We start from the raw sequence: 15,966 nt of genomic DNA on the forward strand, positions 1-15,966 counted from the left end.
ACCTAATTGGGCCAAAATGTGCCCCAATTAGCTGGAATCCATAAATCTAAATAGAAGCTATTCTTACAATGTTCTGTATGAGTCTTCATGTGCTTCTACCTCCTCCTTGATTATAATAATGAGAAGAAGGCATGTTTTGGGTGGTGTAGGTCCTTAATGACGGATGACGCCATTTTGAGACATCACCTTTTGAAGATATCCTCGATGCTGGGGAGGCTGGCACCCATGATGGAACTGGCTGAGTTTACAACCCTCTGCAGCTTTTCTGCAATTCTCTGCATTGGCCACATGAAGCCAACGGTCTGTAATGCTGTATCTGAAATGGCAGGGCATAGCCATGTTTCCATGAAGCAAAGTACACAGCAGCCCCTGATGTCCCACTGGTAAAGCAATCTTACTCTGAGGTCTTCAGTTTTATTTTCCAGAGACTGTACATTCACTAGCGGGATAATCTGGAGTGGGGAACTCAGGCCTTGGAGTCTCAATCGTGCCCATCGAATAACGCAGCTTCCGCACTTCCACTTACTTAAAGGGGAACTATACTCGTGACCTGAGCCTGAAGTCCAGGATACGTTGATTTTGAGTATCGATAAATTTTTTAAACACCTTAAAACAATGCTGCTTATTGAAGTACCCATGGCTGTGACTCTGGATTTCAGTCCTAACTGGGAATATTTGATGAGTCCCATTGGATCTGCACTTATCGGTGATACGAGTATAGAGAGAGTAGAAGTACACATTCTTGTGATATGCATGTGTTGATTGCTAGAAAGGAGAAGATGTTAATACTGATCCATACCAACTGTGGCCTTCAGATGAGGACATCAAGGAAGCAGTTGCAGAGAAAGGTTCAGAGACCCAGGTTTAGAAGCTTGGTGGGTAATACAGAGAGGATTATGATGGTATTAAATATCGAGTGCTCATCAATAAGTAGCAGCATGACACATGCTTTTGCTATTGTCCAGGTGTTCCAAAGGAGAGTGGACAGCCAGTAAGATATGGTTTACTGTGACCTGATTTGGTAGTAAGTGAACTGAAGTAGGTCCAGGTCCTTGCTCAGGCAGGAGTTAATTCTAGCCAGAACCAACCTCTCAAAACAATTCATAATGATAGATGTGAATGCTATCATTTGATATTTGTTGAGGTAGCTGACCTTACCCTTCTTTGTTTTCTTATTTTTCATGCCGTTGATGCTGGAATAAATCTATAAACTACAACGAATAAAGTCTGCCATCTACTGGCTTAAGTATAAAATTCATTCAATTCCACATTTTACTGTGTGATAGATACGAGGAGGAAATTGGGCCACATGTTCATGCTCTGTTTAGCTGATCTGTACCTCAATGATATTTACCACCAAAATTCTATATTCCCTGATATCAATACTTGGCAGAAATATGTCAATCTTTACCTTGAAAATTTCAGAGTCCACAGGCTATTTTGGGATAATTCCTGTTTTTCCTACCTTTGCATAAAATCATTTTCCTGGTTCTCTTAAAAATGGTCTGGCTTCATCAATAACATTATGCCTTCCTACCATAACTTACCTGCCATTACACAAAAAGGTTCAGACCTCTGGATACTGGTCCCATAACATAACCATGACCCACGAAACATCAATAGAACCATCTACAAACTGTAATTCATATATTTATTCATGCTCCACATCTTTCCCCTCCTAGATAATATGACACATCTGTGGAGTGTGACCCCTCACATTGCCCGTGGTCATTATATATGTAAATATATTTTGGCAGAGGGGCGGAAAGCACTTTTCTGAATAACATTAGACATATGGCCAGAGGCCATAAGTGAAATTAATCTTGCAAATTTCACCTTGTCCCAAATCAACTTCAATTTGTCAAAAGATAACAAATTTAACATTTCCCAAAAGAACAATTATTGCACAACACTGTTTTATAATTTATATGCAACACAAATTAATGAAACATTTTAATGTTTTATAGTGTATAAAATTATCAGATATATTTAAGTTTTTCAACTGACAATTAGTTTTTTGTTGTTGTTTAATTGCCCCAGTTATGACTTACATATTCTTTTGCTGCTTGGTCTGCAATCCGGTTAGTCTCACAAAGAAACTGAGCTTTAGCCACGTCCCCCAGGGCAGCAAAGCATCTTTAAAAAAAGGAACATGCATTAAGTCTTTTAAATGCAGATTCAATCCCCAATATGTTTTTGTTTGCTTTGATATATTTGGGCCAATTCTAGAACTTTAGGTTATTTTGATTCTTCTACATTAAATTGTTCTGGATAATAATAATTCAAAATTAAGTATAATGAACATAGCTCTGAGACCTGACGATACTCTGCTGAAGTTAGGCTCAGCAAAATTAAGATCTTACTGCACAATAAGCTGGTCCAGTGAATCTATGACATCAGCATTGACCTGACAAAGTAAAAACTGGGTTATTAAAACTAAAAATTAAAAACAAGAGAAAATCTGCAGATGCTGGAAATCCAAGCAACACACACAAAATGCTGGAGGAACTCTGCAGGCCAGACTACATCTATGGAAAAGAGTACAGTCAATGTTTTGGGCCACGACCCTTCAGCACGACTGGAGAAAAAAAGATGAGGAGTCAGAGTTAGAAGGTGGGGGAGGGAAGGAAGGACTATAAGGTGAAAGGTGAAATCGGGAGGGGGGAAGGGTGAAGTAAAGAGCTGGGAAGTCGATCGGTGAAAGAAACACAGGGCTGAAGAAGGGGGAATCTGATAAGAGAGGATAGAAGGCCATGGAAGAAAAGGAAAAGGGGGCAGAGCACCAGAGGGAGGTGATGGGCAGGTAAGGAGAAAAGGTGAGGGAAGGAAAAAGGAATGGAGAATGGTGAAAGGCGAGGGGGATATTACTGGAAGCTTGTGAAATCAATGTCCATGCCATCAGGCTGGAGGCTACCCAGATGGAATATAAGGTGTGGCCTCATCGTCAAAGTAGAGAAAGCCATGAACTGTCATGTCGGAATGGGAATAGGAAGTGGAATTAAAATGGGTGGCCACTGGGAGATCCCGCTTTTTTCGGTGGATGGAACATAGGTGCTCAGCGAAGCCATCTCCCAAACTACATCAGTCTCACTGACATACAGTAGGGCAAACCAGGAGTACTGGACACACTAGGTGACTACAACAGACACACAGATGAAGTGTCGCTTCTGAATGCTACTGTTGCAATGAAATTAAAAGCAGATAATCAACCTGTTTTTATCTCATCATGTGCCAGTTTCCAACCGCCTAAAATCGAGGACAGTAGAGGAACTACCACTCAGAACATCCCCCCAAACATACAGGATTGACCTCTGGCAACAAACAGGAGCCAGAACCCCACCAAACAATACAGTGCAAGACCCCACAGAAATATTGCCAGACGGGGCACTGCTTGACAGACGGAAGTGGTGCACTCTCAACAGAGCGAGAGCGGGAGTTTGTAGGACGGGAGACAACATGGTGAAGTGGGGTTTAGAGACCAGCGAATCCTGTGAGCGTGGCGAAAGGGTGCAGAACATTGAACAAGTTCTGCGCAACTGCCCACTCTCACCTGATTTAGCTGACACTGACCTGCTCAACATCAATCAAACAACACTAGAGTGCCTGGCTGTCTGGTGTGACAAGCTATAATGATGATGTCATCAAGTTCCTTATAATTATCGGACTATTAAATTAATCTTTATGAACAAATAACCACATCTATTAATAACCATATCTATTACTGGCACTCTTTTTGGATTTCTCTACAACCATTCAATCTAATCTATCAGATTATCCTGATTAGGACCGAAACAAAAGGTAAAAGGTGAAATGACACACAGTGAGATTAAATGCTCTCAACATAAATGCATCTTCTGACAGAGCTGGTACCAATTGACAAAATCCTCCACTAGCCAGAACAATCCCAACATGAAGCAGGAAGGCAGTTGTGGTTGCTGAAGCCTAATGGTCAAAGCAGCTGAGAGATGCTACTGGCAAAATGCATTGCTCAACTATTTTTAGCCACTTTATTAATGATCCTTTCCTTTCCATAAAACGGAATTGCTTGGTGATTATTCTACAGTGTTCACAAATTCTCAATAATGAGACAGCCTTTGCCACACAGAGAACACCTGGCTCTAGACCAATAATTCCCAAACTTTTTTGGATTACTGGCCCCTTGGCTCCCAGACCGCATCCCCAGTGCCCCCTCCCTTTCTGTCTATTATATTAAAACTATAAAGAATTTTGATTTATGGTGCACAGTAAAAGAAAATAGGAACTGCTGAATTCAAACCAGTGACAAACAATTACAAAAATTGTTCAAATCTATTTACAGCTACAAATAAAATTTCTTTAATTACAGTCAAAACAATTTTCATCAACAATTTTAGAGCATACATTAGTAGCCCAACTATTCACTACTCTATTAATTTTTCACCTTTCAATGAGATGGATAGACCTGTTGCAGCTACATCAGCTTCTCTACGTCAGATTGAATGTCACTCAGAAGATGTTTCAGATCCCATGTTCAGTAATTTGCAGTCTGTTTCATTGCTCTGAAAGAAGCTGGGTGAATGCACTGAAACGGCGCTCCACTAAATATCATGTTGGAAAGGCAATAAAGAACATCTTGACCTTTTTCTCAGCACAGGATAGCATTCAGTGATTGCTTTCTGCAACCAAAAATCTCGATATAATTTTTTGAACCTTGGCATCAGCTTAAAGGTATTTTGTAGTGAGATCACTTCTTCCTCCATTCTTCCTGTTAATTCCTTATTACAAATATTCAGGAATGGTTTTATTACTCAATCTGGAATTTGGATTGAGAGAATATTCTGAAATCTCTTTGACATGTCTTTATGTAGCTCATCCAGTTGGGCACAGTATACTTGAAGATCATCATCTGGCATTCTTTCTTTCTCTTCCAACTCAGAGATGCTTGGAAATTGGAAAAGGTCACAATGGCCAATGTTGCACTTAAATACAGTTAACTTGGATAGAAATGTGAAGATGACCTATTTGACTTTGATAAATTTCACATAATCTCCTTGCGATTGAAGATTGGTTTCATTAAACTATGCAAATAATTCTGACAAATAAGCAATGTCATGCCCAATATTCTTGAGTTGATTACTGAATGAAGCATTCGAGTCTTCAAAGAATTTTCAATAAGTTTCAAAAAGTGCAAGAGCGTCTCAGGCACCCTGCTTAGGACAGCCATCTGACTTCTGTATGCAACGACAACCACTCAAACTGTTCAGTGTTCTCAATACAAAGCTCTATAAACAGTCCAGAATTGAGAGCACGGGACTTCATTTTATTCACCGCATTGATAATAGTATTTAATGATATCTGCAGCCCAGCAGTTAGGTTTCTGGCAACCAAATGTTATCTGTGAATGTATTAGATACAGCCTTTTTCAAGAAAGTAATACCCCCTCGCTAATGGCCTGTCACTGATGGTGCCCCATCTGTTGTACAAGCAAGAACGTTGGTGAGCATAATGTCCTTCTCTTTGAAAACTGCTTAACAACCTAAAATACTGACTCTCCCTTCATACCTGTTTCTAGTCCTTTTGCAAATACCAACTCTTGAACCATGCTTCCATCTTTTATGACGTGAACATTTGGTGCCTGGCAAAGTAGACTCATTAAACTGCAGAACAAATTATGTTGTCCTAAGTATGTAGCACAATGTGTCTTCAACATTCTCCGACATTTCATCTATTCATCTTTGAACAGAGTTGTCAATAGGCAGAATTGCATTAACTATTTGGTCTGGTGACTTATGTAAAACTATACTCAGAACCTCCCTTACTGCTAGCAGAATCAGTTCTTCTCCAATTGTATGGGACCTTCCAGATTTAGCAATGAGCAATGAAATGGCAGAGGGTCCCGATGGAGTACCTGGTAAGGTTCTGAAAAGAGCTGTTCAGAGGATACAGCTGGACATTGACAGGATGCAAAGCTGGGCTGAGAAGTGGCAGATGGAGTTCAACCCAGATAAAATGTGAGGTGGTCCACTTTGGTAGGTCAAGTATGATGGCAGAATAGGTAAGACTCTTGGCAGTGTGGAGGTTCAGAGGGATCTTGGGGTCTGAGACCAGGGGCCACTCCAAAGCTGCTGCGCAGGTTGACTCTGTGATTAAGAAGGCATTGGCCCTCATCAATCGTGGGATTGAGTTTAGGAGCTAAGAGGTAATGCTGCAGCTATATAGCACCCTGTTCAGTCCCCACTTGGGGTACTGTGCTCAGTTCTGGTCACCTCACCACAGGAAGGATGTGGAAACCATCGAAAGGGTGCACAGGAGATTTACAAGGATGTTGCCTGGATTGGGGAACATGCCTTATGAGAACAGATTGAGTGAACTCAGCCTTTTCTCCTTGGAGCGACCGAGGGTGAGAAGTGACCTGATAGAGGCATTAAGATGATGAGAGGCATTGATTGTGTGGATAGTCAGAGGCTTTTTCCCAGGGCTGAAATGGCTAGCACGACAGGGCACAGTTTTAAGGTGCTTGGAAGTAGGTACAGAAGAGATGTCAGGGGTAAGTTGTTGTTTTTTTTAATGCAGAAAGTGGTGGGTGTGTGGAATGGGCCCCCGGCGACGGTGGTGGAGGCGGATACAGTAGGGTCTTTTAAGAGACTCCTGGATAGGTACATGGAGCTTATTAAAATAGAGGGCTATGGGTAACTCTAAGTAATTTCAAAGGTAAGGACATATTTGGCACAGCTTTGTGGGCCAAAAAGGGCCTGTATTGTGCTGTAGGTTTTCTATGTTTTTAGGTTTCTGATATCTTGCCGTGATATAGTAGTAAAGGAGACAAATTCTTGGGAAGCAAAGACAAAGGCATGAGCATGTAATTCTTACGAACAGCCATGAATCATATCTCTTGGAGTATTTCATTATATATCTCAGAAAATTAAATTCCTCTATGGTTCCCTAATTAAAACACCAGCTATTACCTCTCTGCAATATGTAATTGCTGTGCTTCTAAAGAAAGTTTGCTTAATGTTTTCCACATGGCTTCAGTCTCTGATGACATCTCCAATGTTTCCAGAAAAGCAGTAGCCCTGGAAAAAAAATTAACACTTACACTTAAAACTCATCATGCTAATTTTCCCAAACAATGACACTTTACCCTTAATTTTTACTCAAGCAGATTATCAATAAATTAATTACTAGACACTCACTTTCTCTACTACTATAAGACCATAAGACAAAGGAGCAGAAGTCGGCCATTCGGTCCATCGAGTCTGCTCCGCCATTTTATCATGAGCTGATCCATTCTCCCATTTAGTCCCACTCCCTCGCCTTCTCACCATAACCTTTGATGCCCTGGCTACTCAGATACCTATCAATCTCTGCCTTAAATACACCCAATGACTTGGCCTCCACTGCTGCCTGTGGCAACAAATTCCATAGATTCACTACCCTCTGACTAAAAAAATTTCTTCACATTTCTGTTCTGAATGGGCGCCCTTCAATCCTTAAGTCATGCCCTCTCGTACTAGACTCCCCCATCATGGGAAACAACTTTGCCATGTCCACTCTGTCCATGCCTTTCAACATTCAAAATGTTTCTATGAGGTCTCCCCTCATTCTTCTAAACTCCAAGGAATACAGTCCAAGAGCGAACAAACGTTCCTCATATGTTAACCCGCTCATTCCCGGAATCATTCTAGTGAATCTTCTCCGTACCCTCTCCGTCAGCACATCCTTTCTTAAAAAAGGAGACCAAAACTGCCCACAGTACTCCAAGTGAGGTCTCACCAGCGCCTTATAGAGCCTCAACATCACATCCCTGCTCCTATACTCTATCCCTCTAGAAATGAACACCAACACTGCATTCGCCTTCTTCACCACCAACTCAACCTGGAGGTTAACCTTAAGGGTATCCTGTATGAGGACTTCCAAGTCTTGTCGCATCTCAGAACTTTGAATTCTTTCCCCGTTTAAATAATAGTCTGCCCATTTATTTCTCTTGCCAAAGTGCATAACCATACACTTTCCAACATTGTACTTCATTTGCCACTTCTCTGCCCATTCTTCCAATCTATCCAAGTCTTTCTGCAGACTCTCCGTTTCCTCAGCACTACTGGCCCCTCCACCTATCTTCGTATCGTCAGCAAACTTAGCCACAAAGCCATCTACTCCATAACCCAAATCGTTGATGTACAATGTAAAGAGAAGTGGCCCCAACACGGACCCCTCTGGAACACCACTCGTAACCGGCAGCCAACCAGAATAGGATCCCTTTATTCCCACTCTCTGTTTCCTGCCAATCAGCCAATGCTCTATCCACGTATGTAACTTTCCCGTAATTCCATGGGCTCTTATCTTGTTAAGCAGCCTCATGTGTGGCACCTTGTCAAAGGCCTTCTGAAAATCCAAATACACAACATCCACTGCATCTCCTTTGTCTAGCCTACTTGTAATTTCCTCAAAAAATTATAATAGGTTTGTCAGGCAGGATTTTCCTTTAAGGAATCCATGCTGAGTTCTGCCTATCTTGTCATATGCCTCCAGGTACTCCGTAACCTCATCCTTGACAATCGACTCCAACAACTTCCCAACCACCGATGTCAAGCTAACAAGTCTATAATTTCCTTTTTGCTTCCTTGCCCCCTTCTTAAATAGCGGAGTGACATTTGCAATCTTCCAGTCCTCCGGAACCATGCCAGAATCTATCAACTTTTTAAAGATCATCACTAATGCCTTTGCTAATGCTACTTCCAATAGTCTTTAAAAGATACATCCTTGAGTGGGGAATATCATCCCTTTATGAGTTCTAGAGTGAAACTGATATCAAAAACATGAAACCCACTTATTTCAGATTGAAAGGAAAAAAGGAATAATATGGAATTCTGCCCTTTTGTACATGGAGTAGTAATGATTGTTCTTTTCCCAAATTACTTACTTCAATCTGCTTATAAGGATATGTAATTTATTGTACAAACATCTTCATCCATTTACTATAGCCTAATACCAGGCAAAAATAGATTGTAAACTAAATAACAAAACGTTTGTAGCATTCATAACTAAAAGGTTGAGCTGCTCCTATCAAAAATTTCCAAGTCTTTCATAAAGGCTTACTATCTAAGCCAATTTACATAAAGAATCCCTGCCCCTTATCGCTTCTGCTATTCACAGTTTTGATCCACGTTATTCAACTGATTGATTACTTTTATTTTCATCCAAGTCTATCAATACCACTGTTGATGTAACCAACATCCCTTTCTTTGTGTCTTCTGTTACTTTGTGTCCTCTGTCAAAGTCCAAGATATTAGCTGCATGATCTACATATTATAAAGATTCAATCTCTGCTCTGGAAATTGCCTGGTTCATGTGTTCTTGCCAACAATGGCAGAAATGATTGATTAATTCTTCTATCAACCAATTGTAAGAGACCAATATAGATTTTATACACAGATTATATGTAACTATCCTTCATTGACTTAATTTTTCTGAAGAAATCATTTTGTTAATGTAAGAGGTTACTCATTTACCTCATCTGCTGTTAAAATAACTAGTTGACAATTAGAAGACTCTTTGCAGTGAGACATATCCCACACCAATTCCAACTCAGCAGTTAGCAGGGTGTTGGTATTGGGTACCTTGTAGTAAAGAGCTAAAGCTGAAAGTCTGCATTGCACATTAGTGTGCAAAAGATGAAGAACATCAGAATAAGTGAAAGGAGCTTGCATCTCAAATCACACTGTTTGAGGAAATCGTGGCTCTAGATGAGAGAGCAAGATTCATCACAAAGTTAAAACCTCAGATGATCCCTGCATGGATTACCTGTATTAGTTTATCACAAATACAAAACTATAATGTGGTATATTTAAGAGCAATAAAACTGAACAATAGGAAGATGTGGCCATATTTTGGACATACTTGAGTTATGCTCATTGGTTATTTTGTAAGGATTAAATAAAGGAATTCAGTCCAAATATTCTTTAAAATTATTTGATACTTTTCATGTTTTCAAAAGCATGTCTATGATGTACAGTATGCATAATTAATCATTTCTGCTGTTCAATCTAAATTATTTTGTGCTGCAGCTCAATGTATTAAAGTACTACTATTAAAACTACTTCATACAAAATAAACTATTTGAATTCAAATATTTTTCTTTAGCTAAGATTACATCTGAATCATTTCCTTATAGCTGCAGTAAATTGTTTAATATAATAGCAATTCATTTCAATCTGAATATAACCCAAGAGGCAATAAATACAGAAAGCCTTTATCCGATATACCAGAATGTTAACATTCTGCACTAACCTACTGTAATCTCCATCATCAATTGCTGTGCCAAATTCAATCAGTCCTTCGTCCAGAGTATAAGAGATAGTGTTCACTCCCTCAGTGACAATGACTTCTGTTTTACCATTACTCCGCTCCAGATCTACAATATCACCCTGTAGACAAAAAAAAATTAACAATAAATGAAAACAGTGTCACTGCTTAGGGGAAGGTAGCAGTGTACATTTAGGTGAGGGAGACAGAATAGTTAAAAAAAAATTTGTAAGGGATTTACTTGACCTGGATCCAGTCTAGTTATTTTGGGAATGACCAGCAATTTATATGGAGACATTATCTCATTTCCCCCGATACACATATCATATTGAAGCAAAATGTTGCAACATGTGCAAATGCTAGAATGAATTTACAATGGAAAGCAAAATAACCAGGAAATAGTTAACATTGTTCTCTTTGGAAAAACATAAAGATCAATTTTCAATTGCATGATAACTGAAAAAGAATGCTATAACACTGTATTTCTAGGCACATACCTCTTCACCTTTGAAACTATGAAGGCATTTTATATATTCGGACATGATGAGAAAAATGCCAGTAATTAGAAAGAAAGAAAAATTGGGTTAAATATGTGACAGAACAAGGAAACATGGGACCCTTGGTTCTAAACTGATCTATTCATAAGAAAGATCTTCTCTGAATCCAGTCTCTCGAGCCTGTCAGAATTTTAAATGTTTAAATAGTATCTCTATTCCCTCTTTTGAATTTGAGTGATGATAGGCCTAATCCAGCCAATCTCCTCATACAACAGTCCCTCCATCTTAGGAATGAAACTGGTATAAAGGAGACAGAAGAAACTACAGATGCTGGAATCTGGAGCAAAGATAAATTGCTGGAGGACAAGCAATTTTTTTTTATTTTTTTTAATGATACCACACAGAGCTGCCCCTTGCAGCCATGCCGCCCCAGCAACCCCCGACAAACCTGATTAACCATAACCTAATCAAGGGACAATTTTTACGGTGACCAATTAACCTACCTGGTACGTCTTTGGACTGTGGGAGGAAACCAGAGCACCCGGGGAAAACCCACACATTCCACAGGGAGGATATACAGAGGCTTCTTACAGAACAGCGCTGGAATTGTACTCTGAACTCCTGAAAGCCCTGAGCTGTAATAGTGTTGTGCTAACCGCTACACTACCACGGCACCCAGGTACACCCAGCATATACCCAGAGTGAAATAAAGGCAATCTAAAATTTTGACAGTGTAAAATAAAAATAATTAATTTGGCAGATATTTTTCAACAAATGAATGTTGTGGAAAATAATAAGATTTCACATAAAAACAGTAAACTCTAGAAGCATTCAGCAAGTAATGTTGACTCTGCTTTCTTCTCACAGATATTATCTGATCTGCTAAGCGTCTCCACCATTTGCTTATGTTTCAAGTATCCAGCATCTGCAGCTTCTTGATTTTCATAACATTTCATAGTTTTGTAATGTCTACAGGTAGACAGTCCTGTAGTAAGTCTTATGTTAGCATCATAAATTGCTGAGATTTGTCTTTAAGATTTAATTTTTAATTACCTTAAGTGGAAACATTGTAATTCGCTCAGGAGAATCAATATTATACCAGACACAAAGATTACCACGATTTTGGGCCACTACCACATCACTGCCAGGTACCCATTGAACATAGGTGCAATAAGTCAAGATCGTTGTCTTTGTATTGTCTTCTATATCAAACAGGTGCAGCTGTGAGATAGAAAAGAGAATGATTTTATATTCTCAAATTTATGTTTTTTGAAACATGAAGCAGCTGTCTCTTCTCAAGTTTTGTGTTTTGATTTTAATTTTAGTTATGTGGTGTGCATTCAAAGAGTGATTATTTGCCTCACTCACACTGCTATTTCTAGGATGTGCAATTTTTTTAAGCAACAGAATTCTAAGGAATGCCTGTCCTTATTTCACTACCCTCACAGATGCATCACATCAATGTCAAGACACTCCGTCACAGTCAGTCTCTCATTTTAAAAAAAATCCAAATTCCTTCTCTGCAACATCACAAATTCAATTTAATGCAAATAATTTTTGGATAGAAGAGGCAGAGCAAAGACTATCATGCAGTAGCTTTATATTCATAAAAGCCAACATTTAATTCAAATTGATTATTCAAATTCTTGCAACAGTGCCTCCTGTACAAATATAAAGCTTGCAGATATTAACTTATTTTACATTCTGCAAAACCAAGTAGCAGAACTTACACCAAGTTTTTTATCTCTGAAAAGCAGCTTGCGTCCAGTTTCATTCAGCTCCAACCAGTCAATTTTTGTATCATGACTTACAGCACCCAAGTTATATCCAGATAACAGATCAACTGGGAAGAAAAGAACCAGAAAATGTGTTGGAATATTTTAAAAAGACATATTCCACCTGCCATCACCCAGTATTATTTCTGTTTTTAATTGCTTTCTTCGATACATCTTTAATTTGCAAAAATTATAGACCTGCAGCACCTAATTGCTGAAATATTTCTTTTCATCATTTAGTGCAAAAGCTAGGACTACGAACAATTTGGGACCAAAAGGGGGTGCTAAAGGGTCATTGCAAACAAACGGACATATACCGCTTCTAGGCCTATCACTGCTAAATTCAGTATCACCTTAAGACTAATGACTTAACTTTCCTGAACGTCTGCTGTACACCTTCCTTCATGGCATGGAAATAGTGGTAGGGAGAAAAGCACAGGCAACAGAAGTGGGGTGGGATAGATTGTGCAGAATGGATTATGTGTGTGAACTCAGTGGCTGGGGAGTAGATGATGGCTAACGGACAAGTACAGTTTACAGAAAAATTACAGTGGACTCTCCTGCATTGGCTACCAAAGGGTAGGCTGGAATCTGCACCTTCAAATCATACTGCACAAGTCAAGAACACTCTGAAGGCATTAGTTCCAAGAATGGCCAATGATGGCCGCTCCCTGGCGCAACATAACTTAATTTCCTGGGCAAAGAGCATGTGGGATGATGTCAACTTACATGCAACTGATGCACAAATAACATCATTGTCAATTTGTGCATGGAAATGTCTGGTTAAAGTAGGGCAGGTTAACTCAGAAATACTATTATCCTCTGTGGACAGGAATAATTTTCAGATGCACAATGCTGAAGAAAACATTGCTACACAACTGCTTCAAGAGCTTTTGCCTTGCATTGCATCACCCTTCCTCTTGAACTCAGTTGTGGCAAACTATTGCCCAGATCCACACCGTTGACCCCTTCTCCCGTCTTCAACCTTCCTCCTCTTCCTGGACACCCCGCCCTGATCTTCTCCCTGCTCTAGACCTTTTCATTGCCAACTGCGGACAGGACATTAACTGTCTGGAATTAACACACCTCTCTCCTATTCCAACCTCACTCCTTCCAAACGCTCGGCTCTCCCCTCCCTATGCACTAATCCTAACCTCACCATCAAACCCGCAGATAGGGAGGTGCTACAGTCGTCTGGCAAACTGACCTCTACCTTGCCAATGCCCAGCGCCAACTCTCAGACACCTCCTCTTACTTACCCCTCGAACAGGACCCCACTAAGAAACACCAGGCCATTGTCTCCCACGCCATCACCAACCTTATTGACTCTGAGGAATCTCCCATCCACTGCTACCAACCTCATAGTTCCCACACCCCACACCTCCCGTTTCAACTTCCTACCAAAAATCCACAAACCTGCTTGTCCAGGTAGACCCATTGTTTCAGCTTGTTCCTGCCTCACTGAACTCATAACTGCATATCTCAGCTCTGTTTTATCCACCCTGGTTCAGTCCCTTCCCATCTACATCCATAACACTTCACACTCTCGATTTTCTCAAGGATTTCAGGTTCCGTGGTCCCCATCATCTTATTTTTATTTTGGATGTCCAGGCCCTATACACCTCCATCCCCCACCAGGAAGGCCTCAAAGCTCTCCGTTTCTTTCTGGACACCAGACCTAACCAGTTGCCCTCCACCACCACTCCCTCAGCCTAATGGAATTTGCCCTCACTCTAAATAATTTCTCCTTTGGGTCTTCCCACTTCTTCAAACAAAAGGGTTAGCCATAGGCACTTGCATGAGTCCCAGGAATGTCTGCCTGTTTGTCTGCTACATGGAACAGCCTATGTTGCAAGCCTACACTGGTAACCGTCCTGCACTTTTCCTATGCTAATCGACGACTGCATTGGTGCTGCTTCCTGCACCCGTGCTGAACTTGTTGATTTCATCCACTTTGCCTCCAACTTCCACCCGGCCCTCAAATTCACCTGGTCCATTCCAACACCTCCCTTCCCTTTCTTGATCTCACTGTCTCTATCTCCGAAGACAGCTTATCCACCGACGACTATTATAAACCAACGGACTCTCACAGCTACCTGGACTAAACCGTATCCCACCCTGCTACTTGTAAAAATGCTATCCCCTTCTCTCAATTCCTCTGTCTCCACCGCATCTGCTTTCAGGATGAGGTTTCTCATTCTAGATGTCCTCCTTTTTCAAAGAAAAGGGCTTCCCTTCCTTCACCATCAACACTGCCCTCAACAACACGTCTGCTCTTACCCGATCCTCCAGCCACCCTACCAGAGACAGGGTTTCTCTTGTCCTCACCTACCACCCCACCAGCCTCTGCGTCCAGCACACAATTCTCTGAAACCTCTGCCACTTCCGACTGGATCCCACCACCAAACGCATCTTACCCTCCCCCCCTCCCCCCCCCCACTTTCTGCTTTCCGCAAGGATCGCTCCCTACGCGACTCCCTTGTCCATTCATCCCTCCCCACTGATCTCCCTCCTGGAACTTACCCTTGCAAGCGGAACAGGTGCTTTACCTGCTCCTACACCTCCTCCCTCAGGACCATTCAGGGCCCCAAACAGTCCTTCCAGGTGAGGCAACACTTCACCTGTGAGTCTGTTGGGGTCATATACTGTGATTGCTGCTCCCAGTGTGGTCCCTAGTATATCGGTAGGACCCAACATAGATTGGGAGACCGCTTTGCCGAGCATCTATGCTCTGTCTGCCAGAACAAGCGGGATCTCCCAGTGGCCACCTATTTTAATTCCACTCATTCCCATTCCCATTCCAATATATCCAGCCATGGCCTCCTCCACTTTCGGGATAAGGCCACACTTAGGGTGGAGGAACAACACCTTATATTCCATTTGAGAACATAACTCCAACCTAATGGCATGAACATTGATTTCTCTAAGTGTAAGGGCATGTGTAGCACTTGTTCCGCTTAAGCGGAACTTGTTCCTTACACTTCCTCCCTTACCACCATTCAGGGCCCCAAACAGTCCTTCCAGGTGAGGCAACACTTCACCTGTGAGTCGGCTGGGGTGATATACTGCGTCCGGTGCTCCCGATGTGGCCTTTTATATATTGGCGAGACCCGACGCAGACTGGGAGACCGCTTTGCTGAACACCTACACTCTGTCCGCCAGAGAAAGCAGGATCTCCCAGTGGCCACACATTTTAATTCCACATCCCATTCCCATTCTGACATGTCTATCCACGGCCTCCTCTACTGTAAAGATGAAGCCACACTCAGGTTGGAGGAACAACACCTTATATTCCGTCTGGGTAGCCTCCAACCTGATGGCATGTACATCGACTTCTCTAACTTCCGCTAATGCCCCACCTCCCCCTCATACCCCATCTGTTACTTATTTTTATACACACATTCTTTCTCTCA

At 41.2% G+C, this 15,966-nt stretch overlaps 1 protein-coding gene across 2 annotated transcripts in view; it reads right to left on the reverse strand.

The window, feature by feature from the left end:
- The window catches only part of ift172 (intraflagellar transport 172), a 210,536-nt gene that overhangs the window by 108,711 nt on the left and 85,859 nt on the right, over positions 1–15,966 (reverse strand). For both annotated transcript variants that reach the window (XM_063035645.1, XM_063035641.1), the window contains exons 15-19: positions 12,509–12,621; positions 11,832–11,999; positions 10,267–10,403; positions 6,945–7,052; positions 2,052–2,136 (exon numbers count right to left, since the gene is read on the reverse strand). In XM_063035645.1, coding sequence (XP_062891715.1) covers positions 2,052–2,136; positions 6,945–7,052; positions 10,267–10,403; positions 11,832–11,999; positions 12,509–12,621 — 611 coding nt within the window. The remainder of the gene's footprint in view (positions 1–2,051; positions 2,137–6,944; positions 7,053–10,266; positions 10,404–11,831; positions 12,000–12,508; positions 12,622–15,966) is intronic.

This window comes from Mobula hypostoma, chromosome 2 (assembly GCF_963921235.1).
Source record: "Mobula hypostoma chromosome 2, sMobHyp1.1, whole genome shotgun sequence".
Taxonomy (NCBI): domain Eukaryota; kingdom Metazoa; phylum Chordata; class Chondrichthyes; order Myliobatiformes; family Myliobatidae; genus Mobula; species Mobula hypostoma.